This window comes from Heloderma suspectum, chromosome 5 (assembly GCF_057233095.1).
Source record: "Heloderma suspectum isolate Gila_16-S chromosome 5, 16-S_ref, whole genome shotgun sequence".
Classification (NCBI taxonomy): domain Eukaryota; kingdom Metazoa; phylum Chordata; class Lepidosauria; order Squamata; family Helodermatidae; genus Heloderma; species Heloderma suspectum.
Window position 1 is genome coordinate 113,300,411 of NC_139462.1, and position 18,575 is coordinate 113,318,985.

Sequence of the window (18,575 nt, forward strand, 5' to 3'; positions counted from 1 at the left end):
AAATCCTTACGTAGCCTATCACGGCTGAGTTTGGGGGGGGGAAAGCGCGTACGCAAATGGTGGTGCCCATGGGCGCCGCCATTTACGTACGTGCTTTTTTCCCCCCAAACTCAGCCGTGATAGGCTACGTAAGGATTTATGTAGCCTATCACGGTGTTTTTTTAAAATCTAGCTGTGATAGGCTACGTAAATCTTTACGTAGCCTATCACGTTTGTTTGTTTTTTACTGGGAAATGGCGGCGGCAACAGCCGGTCAGAAGACCGGCCGCCACCCTGCCGCCGCACCGCCGCCGCAAGCCGCCAGCACCAGGGACATTCGGCAAAGGTAAGTCCCATTCCGGGGAGGTGGCGGGGGGGTGGCAGACTGTTTCTCCACCAACGCATTCGGCCTCCCGGAGATTCGTGGAGAAATTCTCCGAAATCCCTAATTTCTTTTTATTTTTTATTTTATATGATTGCCCCCACTGAACCTCACAAATGCTGCAGAAACCAGCATTACCACATCGGTGTGGCATTGCAGTGGTGAACATGGAAGACGGGCGAAAGCCAGGCTGCATGGAACAACATGGACCTTGCACTCGACCAGCCTCCCCCAACCTCGTGCCCTCCAGGTGTGTTGGACTGCAACTTCCATCATTCCCAACCAGATGGGAGTTGCAATCCAACACTTCTGGAGGATATCAGGTTGGGGAAGGGTGTGCTAGACCACCAGTTTTCAACTGGTGGGCTGCAACTCTCATTTGGCTTACTGTCTGACTTAAAATTAGGGAAGGATAAACCCTCCACTGCTGGAGAAGACTCTTACGAGTCCCCTGGACTGCAAGGAGGTCAAATCAGTCAATCCTAAAGGACATCAACCCTGAGTGCTCATTGGAAGGACAGATACTGAAGCTGAAACTCAAATATTTTGGCCACCTAATGTGAAGACAAAACTCTCTGGAAAAGACCCTGATGCTGGGAAAGACTGAAGGCAAAAGGAGAAGGGGACGGCAGAGGATGAGATGGCTAGATAGCATCACCGATGCAATGAATATGAACTTGAGCACGCTGTGGGAGAGAGCGCAGGACAGGAAGGCCTGGCATGCTATGGTCCATGGGGTCACGAAGAGTCGGACACGACTAAATGACTGAACAACAAACCCTCCAAAGCTCTCCTTAGATTAATTCAGGAATAATCTGAATTCTTCAAACATCCCCCACTGCAGATGAAAAACTTTAATCTTTTTTCCAGCCAATCTGAGGGCTTAGGGGAAAATGCCCATGCCTGTCCCTGCCAACCCTTGCTGTTTCTAGAGTTGACCCACCAACCCAACAACAACAGCAACACCTTCCCCCTTTCCCTTTAGTTACCTTTCAGGTAGCAGCAGCCACAGTGCACAGGGAGAGGAGAAACGTCTTCTAACATCCGTCCCCTTTTTTCACTTTTCTCTTTTGACAGACGTTTAATGTGTAAAGTTTTACTGCTGCCAGGTATTATAGTATATTTTAAACTGCTGCTCTTTTCGTTTACTTATGGACATTTCTAATGTGTATTTTTCCATTTTAATATATCTATATTATCTCTTTTGTATTTCTAATATTATGAAGTCGCTCTGGGTGCCCTATGGGTAGTAGAAGAGCAGGGGTCTTACTTACATAGGGTGCTTCCAGATGAAGAGCTCCTAGCGCTACCAGTCAAGAGGCATTGTGCAGCTATTGTGTCTATTCTCCTTATCAGATTTTTTGTGGAAGAAAAAAAGATTGAAGAAGTGGCGGCAAAACATGGGAGGTTTGTGAGTGGAAGATGATGAAATCTGGATCCCCTGTAAAATTCGATAAGTGCGACAGAGAAATGGCGCAATAAAAGCCTTGTCTGGAGGCACCTTTACTGACAGACTGACTCACTCTATGTTCCCTTGCCACCTGGTATATAGGGCATGAGAGAGGGGACGCTTCGCAGTTGTCACACTGAGGCTATGGAACAGCTTGCCTAGAGAGGTTTGCCTGGCTAGGGATCGGTGAGAATTTTGGTTGGTTGGTTTTTTTAATAAGAACTTTCCAAAATTCGCAGATATCTCCATAAATGGGCTGGAAAGAAATTTGTATGTGGGAGAAAGCAAAACTAACAGATTTGTCCACCCAGGCAGAGGGCTTTGCCCGTATAGCTCTTAAATGTCTGGCTTTGAATTCCTGTGTGTTCAGCCGTTTCTGGTGCTGAATCAGGGTTGCCACAGGCTCCTCATCTTTAACAGTTATGTGGCAGGCAGGTACAGCATGGTCCTTCCCACACCGGGAATAGCTGAACCTCTAGAATTTGGCTAGTGCGGATGGGTGAGAATTTTGTTTACTTCTTCTTTGATAAGAACTTACCAAAAAATGTGCAAATCTTTTCATAAAGAGAACAATATGAACTTGAGATTAAAAAAAAAATTGAATGTGGGAAAAAGTGAAAATGACAGATTTCGTTCATCCTTATGCCTTTGGTGAGCAGCAAAGACAATTTTACCCCAGTGTGTGCAGCTTATGAACCTGACCTCTTTGATGTATTTTAACTACTGCTCCTTGCATTGTATTGTTCTACCCTGTTGTGTAATTGTTTTTATTGTTTTTAGGATTGATGTGAGCCCATTTGAGAGGTGGGGTATGAATAAATAAAGAAATAAATGCATGGGGTGGAGATGCTGTCTATGAGATCTGCTTTCAATGGGGTTTGCATTCAAATGCACATCCTCACCCATATTCTGAAAAACCAGTCATGCATAAATACTTTTTTAAAGTGTTCCTGGACCTGGATTAGGGTAGAGGCCTACATTAACTGTGATCCAGAAAGCTGAACACAGCACAGCAAATTTATATCGTGGCCTGTCAGGTGCTATATTACATTGCTGGTGGGCTGTATTCTAGACTCATTATATGGATCAAATCTGAATTTGAAATGCAATAGCATGGAAAGTTAGGTAATGTCCAGAACTAAATCTAGACACAAACCTTTGTGTTTATTTGGTTATTACACTGATATCTTGTTCCCTTTGCAGATAGCTCAGGGGAGCTTACTCGGGGCTTCCACAGTGGTCTCCTATCCAGGCACTGATTAGATCCTCAACCACTTTGCTTCAACATTAGGGATGTACGAAAGTCACTTACCTGTTCGCGGATTATGCTGATGCTGGGGGGGAGGTGCTCCGTCCCTCCCCTGGAAATTCTGGCCGGGGGGGGGAGGCGCTCCATTCCCCCCCCCAAAAATCCTGGCTGGCCAGCTCCGCTCCGCAGGGATTCTGCGGAGCCGCCGACCGGCTCCGCCAGCGGCTGGACATCCGGCCGCTGGTAGCAGGGACGCAAATGGTGGCGGCCGTAGCCGCCGCCGTTTGCGTCCCTGCAGTCAGCCGTGATAGGCTACGTAACGTAGCCTATCACGGGTGATTAAAACAAAACAAAACGCGCGTACGCAAATGGCGGCACCCATGGGCGCCGCCATTTGCATTCCTTATTTTGGCACGTCTTAGTCTACGTAAACATTTACGTAGACTACAGCGCAAATAAGGGGAACGCAAATAGCATAGACGCTACGCTATTTGCGTTCCCCTTATTTTCGCCATAGTCTACGTAAATGTTTATGTAGACTAAGACGTGCCAAAATAAGGAACGCAAATGGCGGCGCCCATGGACGCTGCCATTTGCGTACGTGCTTTTTTTTTTTTTTTTTTATATCAGCTGTGATAGGCTACGTAAACATTTACGTAGCCTATCACGGTGTTTTTTAAAATTTAGCCGTGATAGGCTACGTAAATCTTTACATAGCCTATCATGTTTTTTTGTTTTTCTGGTTTTTTTAAACTTGGAAATGGCAGCGGTGGCAGCCGGTCGGAAGACCAGCCGCCACCGCCGCCGAACCGCTGCCGGAGCCGCTGCCGCCAGGAAGATCCACCCCAGGTACGTCCCGTCCTGGGGGGGTGGCGGGCCGTTCCGCCACCGATTGTGAGGGGCCAGATGCGCTGGCATTCGGCCTCCCCGAGATCCGTGGCGGAACTTTCTTACATCCCTAACAGTGCTACTGATTTGCTTATTCCCAAACCAATCACTGGCCCCGGCAGATATTTGGTTATTCCCAGAGCATGCTGCACATAAAACACATCAATTTTCTTTCTCATTTTTTTTTTTAAAAAACACTTATTCTTACATTATTAAAATAGTTTTATTTATTATTTATTTATTTAAAGATAAAGATGTATAGGGAGTGCTTAGGGAATATCTCTCATTTTAATTCTTTATAGTACATCACTTCTTTATAAAACAGTTTGATACAATGGGGCTATATTCTCCCCCATTTTAACTGAGTCAAAGTCAGGCATGTACGAAGTGGTGAAGAAAGCGTATCTCCTCCGCCACCGCCTCCTCCTCCTCGTATGCCTTTCCCTTATCTTATTCTTCCCTGTCCTTTGCTGTCAGATATATCCCCAACAGCCCACAGTTAAATCCCTCATTTAATATACAGGTAAAGCAAGGAAAAGGGAAATCAATTCATTCCCTGAAACCTGCCAGGTTTTACTGCCCTTCAAAATCCTGCATGCACATTGCACAATGTTTGACCCTTCTTGACAAAAGAAAGGGTTAACCCCATTTCTATCAGCCTCCAGAATAAGTTTATATAAAACTGTCTGTTCCACAAGCAATTAAGGCTTAAATAAAGTGTTCCAGAGTAGTAAGACCAGTGCTGTGTGTATGTTTTGATTCTGTGCAAGTGCAGAATGTACCACTGAACACAGAGTTCTACTTCCTCAGCATCTCAACGTTCGTGATTTTTTTTTTTAAAGCAAGTTTCTAGCCCTTATGATTGTTCAAATATGCTTAAAGTTAAGCCTGTCTGGCCATTATGTAGTGAAATCTAGGGCTGGACAAAAGTCACTTACCTGTCGTCGAAGCTTGTTCGTGGGGGGGGGAGGCGCTTTGCTGCTCCCCCCGCGAAGTTCAGGCCGGGGGGGGAGGCTTCCCGCCTCGCCCTGGCCAAAATTCAGGCCAGGGGGGAGGCTTCCCGCCTCGCCCGGCCGAAATTCAGGCCGGGGAGGAGGCTTCCCGCCTCGCCCGGCCGCGAACTCGAAAGTTAAAAAAAAAAAAAAAACGCCCCCGTGATAGGCTACGTGACGATTAACGTAGCCTATCACGGCTAGATCTGCAAAGTCAGCCGTGATAGGCTACGTAAATCGTCACGTAGCCTATCACGGGTGACTTTAAAAAAAAAAATAAAAGCGCGTACGCTAATGGCGGCCCCCATAGGGAGCCGCCATTCACGTTCCTTATTTGGTCACTGTAGTCTACGTAAAGATTTACGTAGACTACGGCGAAAATAAGGGCAACGCAAATAGCGTTGCCCTTATTTTCGCCGTAGTCTATGTAAATCTTTACGTAGTCTACAGCGACCAAATAAGGAACGCGAATGGCGGTTCCCTATGGGGGCCGCCATTATCCGTATGCGCTTTTTTTTTTTTTTTAAGTCACCCGTGATAGGCTACGTGACGATTTACGTAGCCTATCACGGCTGACTTTGCGGATCTAGCTGTGATAGGCTACGTTAATCGTCACGTAGCCTATCACGGGGGCGTTTTTTTTTTCTTTTATTGGAATGGCGGCGGCGGCAGCTGGTCAAAAGACCGGCTGCCGCTTCCGCCCCGCACGAACACCCGCCGAACCGCCGGCCGGACCCGCCGCCAGGAGGGACATTCGGCAAAGGTAAGTCCCGTCCTGGGGGGGGTGTGCGGAGGATTTCTCCCCGAAACTTGTTCGGGGGGCCGAACACGTTGGCGCTCGGCCCCCCGAAGTTTCGGGGAGAAATTCTCCGCCATCCCTAGTGAAATCTCAGATGCCAGAAGAATTCCTTAATAAGATTTCTAGAAATCAGAGGATGGGTCAGAAGTTCTACGAGTACCAGAAGCAGAATGAATTATGAAAAGTAAGAGAAGTTATGCAAATCTGCTTGGTTTGCATAATTTATACAGGTTGCAGAACTTGGCTTTCCATGGCACAGAAGTGTGGTTATCTTGGCACATACATTGTTGTTGTTTTGTACAGAGTGTAAACAGCCCTGCCCAAGCATAGGAGACAGTGTTGCTGTCATAACTCTTTGGATACTTGCTGCTGCTCCTGCTGCACAGAGGGAGGTTGGTGCTTGCCCCCTGCACTGTTCTCACCAGACTGTCAGAGGAATTAAAGAGATGAGAGCCTCCATATTACAGGGGAAGCCCCACCCACTAGTCTTCCTGACCATTCAGATCCCTGCAGCCTGCTCTGGCCCCACTGAAACTACAGAGGGTGGGGGCAGCCGACCACCCTGTGCTGATTAGGCATACCTACCGGAGGATATTTGGAGGAGGCCCTGGCAATCTGAGGGCCCTGATCCTGGTAAGTAGCAGGGTTTAGAGGTAAGGGGGCTGGTGCCCTGCTACAAGGGCCATTCCAACAGCAGGGGGAGTTCTAGAATGTGAACTGAATGTTTGGAAAGTGGGACAGAATATTGGGAATTGGGTTTTATGTAGGATTAATATTGCTTTTGTTGAATGTTGCTGTTCCAAACTTAATGTAAACTGTGTCTTTCAAGTCTTCACAGGAGATACAAGTTTCCATACTGAATATTAGTTATATTTGGTTTACTGGGTGGCCAGAGAAGAGGAACTTCTTGCAAGATCAAAACATCAGCACTTTTTAATTACACTATTATGTGGTAGAAAGACCTGTGAGATGACCTACAGAAGGAAGTCAGCAATTTTTTAAAGTACGAACCAGCATTTTTAAAAAATCTTTTGCTTCCTTTTAGTCTGCTCTTCTCTTTTAAATGGATCAGGTTCCCCTTCTTTGGATCTTTAGCTTGTGTCCATTAGTACCTCCCCAAAGACTATTTTATCAAACAAAGCAAAACACTTAGAGATGATTTTAAGTTTGTTGAAGAGTTATAGCCAGTGCTTTGTTTATGTATAGCAAGCATTTACGGAGCTAGCACTCCCCAAAGCAAAATCGGAGTAGATACCAAGAAAAAAATGTTTTAGATAATTGCTACTTGGTTTGATCTCTTGGTATTTCAAGGTATTTTACACCATCTTAATGGTATCACCTGAGATTCTTGGGCTTCACTGACATTTTGAAACAATGGTCCCAAACAACCTGTAAATGAATGAGTTCTGGTAGCCTTGCAGTAAGCGGCTACAATGAAAATATCCATGATTCTTTTCACCATGTGCTGTGCATGGGAATATGAACCTTCCATCATTGAGGAAGTGACTGATTCTGATGTTCTAAACCTCGATCCTTCTCTTTCTCACTAGCTCACTTTAAAAATGGAAGGCTCAGAGACCATGGACTGAACGCAGACTAAATTAGTTGCACTTAGTTCCCATTGCAATCAATCAGACGTTAGTTAAGGCATGACTAACTTTTTGTATTGGTTTCAATGAGATCTAAATACAACTAACAGCACAATCCTATGCATCTTTACTCTGAAATAAGGCCCACTGAGTTCAATGAGATTTACTCCTAGGTAAGTGAGTATAGGATTACAGCCTTAGTCAAACTGGCCCTGGATTTTGGACTTCTGACTCAGCAGCCAGATGATGTTTTATATATGCAGTCATCTCCAAGATTTCCCCAGAAGGGTGAATGTGAGATCTTCTACCAATACTTTAAAGCCCATGTAATTACTGTTTTTAATATGGAACCAGTAGCATGGTATACAAAAATCACTGAACATTTTGATAGAAATGAAAATAGATTCAGTCAATGATTTTTAATTACTTTGAATTCTATAGGCCTATTTCTGGATCAGTGACAATAATGTAACATGAACAGAATTTCCAAAAGCTTAAGTTCTGTAATGTGTGTGTATGTGTGTGTGTGCACGCGCACACATGTATGCGGAGGGGGGAGGGGAATTGTCCTCATATCTCATACTGCTCACCCCACTGTCCTTTAAAAAACATTGAAAAACTCTTCCTCCTGCTCTTACATTTAATCATTTTCCAATCTACCAACCACAGGACAGTAACATTTTTGTGAGCAGTCTGAATAGCAAATGTTTGGCAAATCGATTAGCTAAGGAAGGATCCAGAGAGCCGTGGATGGTGCTCTTCAGCTTCTGAGCTTTGGTCTCAATACAGGCCCTTGTGCTTTCCCACCAAAGCAACCCCCAAAAGCCAGGAACTGTCAGGACAAAGCCAGGGCCATGAGCTGCTGCACTCTACCTGAGATGTGGAAGATGGGCTTGGCAGCTCTGGGTCATGGATGCCAGCGACCAGAGCCGGAGCCAGACCTACAGGAGGTGCTGCTCTGCTGACCCAACAAAGGTACAACGGCCAGGCTCCTAGTCAGAGTTGCCACTTACACCAAAAAAAGAGGAAATTCGTCACCAAAGAGGAGGACAAATGAGGACAAAGATTTCTAATATTTGAATATGCTAATCTACATATGTAGATACACATTTTGAAGTAAGGACTATAATTTAAGTAGAAATACAATACGTCATACCATAATGAGGAGGACTGTGACCAGGTGACTTGTATGCCTGCATGGTCAGTCTGTCGTCCAGGGACTGCTGGTGGGTAACTGCAATGCCCCTGTTGTTCTCCCTCTGACACACCTTCGAACAGAAGATTGCCCTCTGTAAATAGGATACATGGCCACCCTATTAGTATTTATACCAATCCAGAGCTCTTGTATTGCCTAACAATTGCAAGGGTTGCACACCCCTATTCTTTTCTGCACTTGAATGGAGTGAACGCGTGACATTTTCCACCATTTTTTCTTGCATTGGTGAGGGGTTATAAAATGGTTGCTATTTCATTTTGAGGCTGTTCAGAAGTGCGTCAGCATACCCATGGGGCTCTTTGGATGCCACCCCTCATCACTAAATTCGAAAATGCTAACCTTTTGCTACCTTCTGTGATTCACCTCCAAAAATTAACAGGGCAAACTTCCTTTGCACCAGGATTACTGATGTCAAAGGATGAGAGAGAGTGCAGGATTGCCATTTATATTTACATGACAACGTCAAAATATTGTGTCTTGGCAATCAGTGGGCTCTATATTTAGTTGCTGGACCTCTTTCCCTTTCCTTATCTGCTCTTTTATCACCGGATGCCAGCTGTAAGCATTTATCCATATGAAGGCCTACATGTGTGCTATCAGGGACTCTCTTGTCAGACATAGGATCTGGCAAAGAAAGCACCAAATTATTTTTCCACAGGGACAACTGTTACATTATTTCCCAAGTGACCAATCTCTGTTGGGAGCCACTTCATTTGTTTAATATAAATCATTGTTGTTAGCTAGTTATCGACCAGTTTCATACTTTTGTGGCCATTTTGCCCATTAATTTGTTTCATATCTCAGACCACTTATGAATCTACAAAGAATATCTGTTCTCTAGATATTTAATGGCCCCCCCTTTTGGCATAATGATTAGCATTTATATAGCACATTTCATTCCGTTCTCTCAGTAATCCTGACAACAGCCCTATAGAGCTAGGTAGACCAGGGTTACAATCGTCATGTTGTGCCTCTGGTTGGAGGAATAGTGACTTTCTGACAGGGTGGCCATTTATGAATCGCCCCAAAAGAGGAAATGCAGCACCAAAAAAAAGAGGACAAGAGGATAGTGATTTGCATAACATTTGCATATGCCAATGTGTACTTATAGATGCAAATTTCAAAATACTTTATGGCCTTGTTCAGACATCATGCTAAGCCATGATGGTCAGGAGTTTTGAGTTAACCATGTTGGCTTAGCATGATGTCTGAACAGACGTTGGTCCTAACCATGGTGGTTTATTAACCACGGACTAACCACTCTCACTAACCACTTGGTGGTTATTGGGCTCTACCATGGCTTAGCATGATGTCTGAACAGCCTCCGTGGTTAATTGACAGCTGCCATAGAGCTCTGTGGCAAGAGGGGCCAAAGAAGGAGTAGCCACCAAGAATCAAAATGGCCAGCAGCACCAAGCACCAAAATGGCTGGCAGCACAAAGGCCACTGGGATGCATGGCCACCCATCCAGAGCACTGCTAATTCCTTTGGGAGGGAGGGTGGTTAGAGAATGGTTAGTCTAGCCACATTGCAGAACATGGTTACCTGCATGTGTGGCAGTAGCACTCGCAGTGGTAAGTGGTAATCACCATGTACCATGGTTAGCCTAACCACCCTTCCCGATGTGTGTCTGAACAGGGCCATTATATTTTAAATATAAATATTTTATATTAAATTAAATATATTTTAAAGCATGTTTGTTTAGATGGCCCTTGATGTGATCCAGAAACGACACTTCTTAAAATTCTTAAGCAAGAGTGCATATTTAACACAGATTAGATCAGCCTTACCACTAAAGAGATCTTGAGTATGCTTTGTAAATTTAAAACACATTGATGGACTATTGGGATTCTAGTTTTGTTTTGTTTTTTAAAGGGGGGTAAAATCTTTTCCATTTACCTCATATGAATTTTGTCTGTCAGATCTGTGGAGACTAGTAGACTCTTAGGAGAATAATTTTACATTTTTTCCTCAAATGTGCATAATTCCTATTTCTGGTTGGATTGTTTTATATTTTACAATTGAAGAAAAGAGATGTGTGAAGCTGTAGCCCCATACACACTTATGTGGCAGTAAGCCCCATGGAACTCAGTTGTGCAGGATTGCACTTTAAATCATGATACTGGGGTGTAAGCCCTTTCAGGTCATGCTCCAGTTAATAGGGAAGAGCTCAGAGTTCATGCCCCCTTTACTGAGCAGAGGTGGGAGGGCTGAATAGCAGTATGGGAGGTTTCTCATTCCATGTAATGGCCTCGTTTGGTGCCGGCACATGAAACCAAGAGGGGTGGGGTAGGATGGGAATGGAGGATTTCCCCCACATGCAGATGCTATATCTAAACTGGGAAGGATTATGTCCCATCTATCTAGGCTGACAAACCTTTTCAGTGTTAGTAGGGCAATCATTCATACTAATCGCTAATTGCAATTAAAACAAGAGCTTGAAATTCTCTGAAGTGCTTCTAACCTGGGATTTTGAATTAGTCCAGGGGGGGCTCAGGGATTTGTAATATACTGTGAGCTCATTCTGTTCCTGGAAAAATCTGTTTGTTCATAGTCTGGTGTAGTCTGTTTTTTAAAAAAATAAAAATAAAAATGAACACTGTGCAAACATAGGCTGACTCCTTTTTAATCTGTCAGCACATTCTTTACATCTGTGCATAAACATTATTATTGCAAACTCAGTGTGTTACTGCAAAAAAGATCAGAGTCCTCGAAATGTACTCTGCACTTCCAGTAGAATGAGACTTCAATGCATTAACATAAAAACAAGCAAGATCGTGTGTGTGTGTGTGTGTGTGTGTGTGTGAGAGAGAGAGAGAGAGAGAGAGAGAGAGAGAGAGAGAGAGAGAGATTTGGGGCGGGGGGAAATAGCCATTTTGTATTTGCAGAAAATTAGCCAACATTTTCCTTTACTCTCATATTTACAGGCAGGGTAAATATTTTGATTTGAGAACAATATTGCCTTATGGTACCTACTTGGCCCCTGATTTTAAAAAAATCAATTAAGTATTTACATAAAATATTAAATGTTGATGAAAAGACAGAGTTAGATTTAGTAAGAGATCAGAAAGTGGCACGTTTTCAGAGATTTGTCAAGATTACTTGATGGACATGGAACTTCTAAATGCTTGTGTATTGGTGTGTCAGAAGAAGACGAATATTGTGATCTTGTTCATGTTTATAGCAGGGCTGTCAGTTTCTCCCCCTCCTCCTCCCCACAAAACTGTTGTACCATTGGCCTACTGAATGGTTTTACAGACTGAGGGCCCATTGCTATGGCACAGCCTGAGGGCACATGATGCAATCCTGTGCACGTTTAGACAGGAAAAAATGCCCCAGACAACCATGCTGGGAGTTGCAGGACGTTTTTCCTGTGTAAACATGTATAGGATTGCACCTGTGGCCAGCTTGGTGAAGCTAGACAAGCCTGGGTCTGGTCAGTGCCTGGATGGGAGAGTGCCTGCAAGCACTGTATGCTGCTTTGGATTCTGTGATTGAAGAAAGGTGGGATATTAATGTGCTTGCTGAATTAATTGCTATAAACTAGCAAATGAGCCTATGTGTACTAGGTATTCATGCCAAAAGTAAAAATCCCTTTGCTTCAAAAGAAAGGAAAAGAAAAGAAAAGAAGTGGTTCAATTGTGTTGGCAACTTTATAAGGAAAACAGCTAGGAAAATGTTCTTTAAATATGTTGCTTTATTAATCGTTTGTAAAAGTTACAGTATTGAAGTGAGGAATGGAAATTTTGGATCATCACAGAATACAAAAAAAACACATATCCATGTAATGCGGAGACCATCTGCCTCATTTCAGATGCCCCTGGCCAGTGATCAGTGTAGCAAGATTAATCTGGTCCTCCCCCAGGAGCCCACCGGTGGGGAGAAAGATTGGGGGCAGGGGAGAGAAAAAGCGTGACAAAAAGAGAGAAAATGAATGGCCCTACCCCCTTTTTGGCTCTGGCCCCTCCATCTGTCTCTGGCTGGCATGGGGCCCCCTGAAAGACTACTCCTGAAGGAATATGGCCTCAACATAAAAAAAGTTTCCCCAGCCCTGGTCTAATGTCTACAGTGAATTGTGTTTTTGTCATATTGAGGTAATTAATTAATTGTGATCAATGCCCTAAAAGTGCTAAGGTTTTTGTCTTCTTTCTTTTGCACTTATGACAATGTTAATTTAGTTTTAATGGCATATTCAGAATTGCTTATGGTGCAATCCTATGCATGTTTAGACAGAGAAAAGGCCTACAACTCCCAGCATGGCCCAGCCAGAAGAAATCACAAGAAATGCTTCTTAACTGGGGTGTGCATGTATGTATGCGTGCGTCTCTCTTGAAAGGGCCCTCTGATTTTGCTGAATGTTCTCCCACTTCCCACTCAGTAATCTTCCCTGCCACCACCACTGTAATCTGAAACAGGACCCCTAATTCACAGATGTGAGCTTTTCTGTGATAAAGCTAAGCTTTGAAGCAAAAGCATGTATTTAATTGCTTTCTAGACTTACTGAGGCTATTCAGTATCTCATTTTGTTATATAGCCACCAAGTTGCATATGTTTAGTAATCTGTTGGGTTAAAATGTGAATTTGGACTTGCAGAAATGTTTCGATGTTGGAGTTCCTTTTCCCCCTCCTGTCAGTATTCCTGTATACCTAATGAGGTGACAGAAAGAATTAAAAATGACAGATTGTTTTGGCTGCAATGGAGCCATCTGAGATATATTTCCCTGTAATACAGCTCAATAAGCTCAGCTTGTGTGAAGTCCTCTGTGTATGATTCATTGCTGCAGCAAGGGTACTCGTGGTGTTTTTAACGAGAGATGGTCGTGAGCTGGGCAGCAGGGAGATGGAATTGCTGTCAGAAGACAATGGTGACAACTGTCTGCCAGCACTGCTACATGAATTCACCGAGGTTGGCCAGACTACAAAGTAATAGACTATTACTCTGTAACACACCTAATTAGGAGCTGCACAGGCTGGCTGACACAAAAAAGCACATGCCTAGCCAATCACCTGGGGGAGGGGGGGAGATGTGCTGCTCCAAATCCGTAATGTCTGCAGATCTGTGGCTGCCCTGTCTGCAGGCCAATCCCAAAAGCCCTGGAGTTAACTCAGGGAGATTACAATCAGGCTTTCAGTCCGCAGTAATAAACCTCTTAACATCCATGCACCATTACTCTGCCAAGTGTCTGGCGGAACAATAAAACATATCAAAAGGGATTCTTCAAGACAGAATGGTTAAGTACAGGTGTTAGACTGATAGCCGGCGTAATTAAGAAAAAAGATCTGTCATTTCACAGTCAGCCTGGAATAAATTCCAGATATCTCTCCATAATCTTTCGAAGTACCTTTATCTCTAGAGCCAGCAAGGGTGACCATGGAACACCCTGAACCCAATTATGTGGTTCTCTGATTAACATACCTTTATTTCTCAAGGCACAGGCTGGAGCGAATTTTTTTAAAAGTTTGAACTGTAGTAATTTCAGATATCAGGTACTAGTTATGCCTTTAACCAGCTTCCAGGGCTCGACACTGTAAGCTCTTCAGCATGATTCCTCCAGAGGAGTGAAATGAATGGCAAATTCAAAATAACTCTGCCCTATGGAAGCAACCTCTGCTATACAGCAGTAGTGGACAACTTATGGCCCTCCAGATGTTTTGGCCTACAATTCCTATCAGCCCTGGCCAGCACAGCCAATGGCGAGGGAGTATGGAGTTGTAGGCCAAGACATCTGGGGTGCCACAAGTTTATCACCTCTCCTGCAGAGACAGACAAAACGTCTGTGAGAAGTACAGCAACAACAAAACTACTTTCCCTAAAATCTTTGGGCTCAATAAAAAAATGCAAACAGATATCAAGGAAAGCATAGGCTCAAGAAGGCAAGTACAATCCAAGTTTCGGAATATATAAAAAGAAAGCCAGTTCCCAGCATTCTGCTGCACTGTAGCATCACACTCTACTAATGATTAATTCAGTGAACCCAAAAAGGCAGTGGGGGGGGGGGCCTGTTCTACAGCAGTGGTGGTATGACCAAGAATGCCCTGCTTCACATGTCACACAATCAAACCTTCAAAAAAGAAATCACCCAGAGCAAAGAATCACCAGCTGCTCATAAAATTAGGGATGTACGAAAGTGACTTACCTTTTGCGGATTATGTTGATGGGGGGGGGAGGTGTTCCGTCCCTCCCCCTGGAATCCTGGCCGGGGGGGAGGCGCTCCGTTCCTCCCCCCAGAATCCTCGAACGGCCGGCTGTGCTCCACGGCAGCTCTGTGGAGCAGCTGGCCAGGCCCGGCCCGGCCCGGCCAGAGCCGTCCGCAGCCGGATTTCCGGCCGCGGAGGGCTCTGGGTAAAAAACAAAACAACCGTGTACGCAAATGGCGGCGGCTACAGCCGCCACCATTTGCATTCCTTCTTTTTGGCCGTCTGATTTACGTCCCTTTTAGCCTACGTAAAGATTTACGTCCCTACGTAAAGATTTACGTCCCTTTTTCATTCACCGTTTTAGCCTACGTAAATCTTTACGTAGGCTAAAACAGCGAATCAAAAGGGGACACAAATAGCGCCCGCTACGCTATTTGCGTTCCCCTTGATTTTCGCCATCATAGTCTACGTAAATATTTACGTAGATTAAGATGGTAAAAAGAAGGAACGCAAACGGCGGCGGCTGTAGACGCTGCCATTTGCGTATGCGGTTGTTTTTTTTTAAACCCACCCCCAACCATGATAGGCTACGTAAAGATTTACGTAGGCTATCACATCTTTTTTTTCTTTTTTTTTAAACCTAGCCATGATAGGCTATGTAAATCTTTACGTAGCCTATCACGTTCCCCCCCCCCCCCAGAAGCCTGAAAATGGCGGCGGCGGCAGCCGGTCGGAAGACCGACCGCCATCGCTGCCGAAGCCACCGCCGGAGCTGCTACCGCCCGGAAGATCCGCCCCAGGTAAGTCTCGTCCCGGGGGGGATCCGCGGGGGGGGGGCGGCAGGCCGTTCTGCCACGGAGTTCGGGGAGCTGAATGCACTGGCATTCGGCCTCACCAAGATCCGTGGCGGAATTCTCTGACATCCCTACATAAAATATGGAAAGCCTATATGAGAGAAGATACTAACACAGAGAGCCAGACATTACAAAAACTGTCAAGAGTCATCCCCTTCATTGCGACAGCTAGTTGCTGATCAATTATCAATGGGCTGGTGTGGACAACACTGGGGTGGCAGGGGCCACACATATGCTTCCATGCATACACATCCCAGCAGCAAGAGATCTTTATCTTGCAGCAACAGCATCTGTTCAATGTCACAGAATCAAGGTGTAGAAACCCCAACCCCAGCAACCACAATCCATTCACCAAAAAAGAGAGGAAGAAATACTCTAGGAACAGGCTTTATGGTTCCTGTCATAGAAACCTTGTTCCTAAAGTATCCTACAAAGCTGGCAGGAATCTTCAAACACTTTTTCTTAAGATATTCTAGGGACACTCTAGGAACAACGTTACTGTGGCAGGAACCATAGAGCCTGTTCCTAGAGCATTTCCCCTTTTTTTCAGTGGCGGTAGATGCTGGGGATCTGGGGGCTGCATATATTGCTTCCCTGGGCTAGTATTCCAGCTTCAATTATCCCTCTTTAATTCAGAAACCATGTAGCTTCCTTCCAACAAGAACAACAAATTAGTTTAATCTTTATTATAGGATAAGGGAAAATACCTACTTACGTACATAGGCTATAGAGTAAAAATAGGAATAGCATTGTTCAAACACACATACCCCAAGTCTGCTCCAGAAGTAATTCATCCATCCATCCATTATACTTCTATACCACCCCATAGCTGAAGCTCTCTGGGCAGTTCACAGAAATTTGTGAATTCCAGGTTATTTTATTTTATTTATTCAGATTTTGTGAGGGCTACATACTGGGTTTGAAGCAGATGGAGGCCTTATCGCAGTGCCTACTGTGCCTTTTACCTGCTGTCTGCATTATTAAGGGGGCAGCAGAGAGGGTCATTTTAAGCAATGTGGCTGGTGGGGTCTGAAACTGATCCAATCAGGATTGGGCCCAGACTCTGTAGGGATCTGGTTCCAATCTTCATTGGATCCACAGGAAGACATGGTTCTGGTGCCAGAACTGACCCATACTGAGAATTTTACCATATCACTAAATAGGTTGCCTAGTCACTAAATGGGTTGATTACTCAGGTTGGCTCATAAATGCCCACAAAACACCAAGAGCAGAATCCAGTCAAACTTAAGCATGTTTAAGTCCCATTAATTTCAGTGGGAGAGATTTAAACATGTTCTTAACTCTCCTATTGAAATCACTGGGGAATTCAAAGTCCTTCCCTTTGGCTGCATGCATTTTTCTATCACTGCAAGAAGGGAGAAACCTTTTTCCCCCAGGACAGAGGCAGACATTATATATCAATGCAATTTACATTTTCAAGCTTGGTTCCTTTGGATATAGGCATATCTCCATATCCCTCCCTCTACAGAGATGAGGACTGCAAGGGCCAAGGCAGGGTATGAAACTGGAAGGCACCAGGGGCCTCAAGCCAGGTCTCCAAGCCAGCCAGCCTCCTGCACCTCACCTTGTGTGCCATTGAGGCAGAACACCCGCTGAGGGAGATACCCAGAGGTGCCAGCCAGGCAGCAGCATTACAAGCAAGCCCCACCAGCTGGCTCAGCACCTAGTCACAGGGGACCAATGCAGCACCACTTGGCTGTATATAGCCCCTAGGCTATCCTTCTTCAGTCCGAGTAACTTGTCTCCTAGAGAGGAAAGACCCTGGCAGTCTGAACGCCTACTTTCTACCTTTCCTTATGGTAGCTACAGCTGCCATAGAATCAGGACCTACCTTTGCCAGCCTGAAGGCTATGCTGCTTGCCTACCTCACCAACTATCAGCCACCTCAGGAACCCACCTTAGGCTGCTTTGCAACCTCACCCTAATCCTATTTACTTGAATGCAATTCCTACAGTGCTCAATGGGGCTTATTTCCAGGTAACTGTAAATCGAACTGAACCTTTGGACAATGCTCTTGCCTGTGACCCATTTTCTCATAGCTGCTGGCTCTGGAACCTAGACGAATGCCTGTTTTAGACCACACTGTTTGCTTGCTCTCTCCTGACCCTATGGGTCCCTTGCCCCACACTCTTCCATTTTAGCCACGACTGCCACATTTTTCTGTACCCCATCATATAACTATTGATCATGTTCACTAGGTAACTTTAATACATTGCTTTTACTATTGACTAGCCCTCTCTGCTTCTCCCAGAGCTGCTATGGATATTTGAAGAGGGGAAGAGGGATGGATGTAAAACAGGGGTGGGCAACTTGTGGCCCTCCAGATGTTTTGGCCTACAACTCCCATGTGCCCTCACCATTGGCTATGCTGATTAGGTTTGATGGGATTTGTAGGCCAAAACATCCGAAGGCCCACTAGTTGCCCACCCCTCATGTAAAGAGCAGGAGATGTCTGGATGAGGGAAATGGTTTCTGGCTTCTATCTCCTCCCTTAATTTATTGATAATGTCAGGGTTGGATCGGAGCCCATAGAGCCCCAAAGCAGTTCTGATTCTGAGGAAGAGAGAGAAACTGTTGGAGAGGAACCCACGCGCTGTTCAGAGGCGCCGCTGGAGGGACAGCCCCTCCCTGATCACATTCCTGAGAGTGGTAGTGACCCTTGGCAGGCAGGGGGAGGGACAACTGGAGCTTCGGGATATTAAGCGCTGGGACAAGCGGGAGATGGAGGCCGCCGAGAGGAGGCGCTCAGCCCGCTTGGCGTGACGTCAACAGCTGCGCCCCAATGCCCCACAGGAAAGGGGCCCTTAAGTTCAGAGGCTTCCCGCCTTTACCCTCCAAATGGCGATCAACTGATTCACTAAGGCTAGAAACCCCTAGTAGGCAGCTCTCTTAAGTTTCCCTCATTAGGCTCATGCAGTTAGCATCTGTAAGCGTCATTAGGTTGAATGGAAATAAAGCCTTGGAAAAGAGCCCTATCGTCTGTGTGTTGATTCTGGCTACTTGAGGATTTCAGAAGGC

At 45.1% G+C, this 18,575-nt stretch overlaps 1 protein-coding gene across 1 annotated transcript in view; it reads right to left on the reverse strand.

The window, feature by feature from the left end:
- LOC146344276 (uncharacterized) overlaps positions 1–18,575 on the reverse strand; it is a 177,936-nt gene that overhangs the window by 50,202 nt on the left and 109,159 nt on the right. The window contains exon 5 of the mRNA XM_084860345.1: positions 8,485–8,617. Coding sequence (XP_084716471.1) covers positions 8,485–8,617 — 133 coding nt within the window. The remainder of the gene's footprint in view (positions 1–8,484; positions 8,618–18,575) is intronic.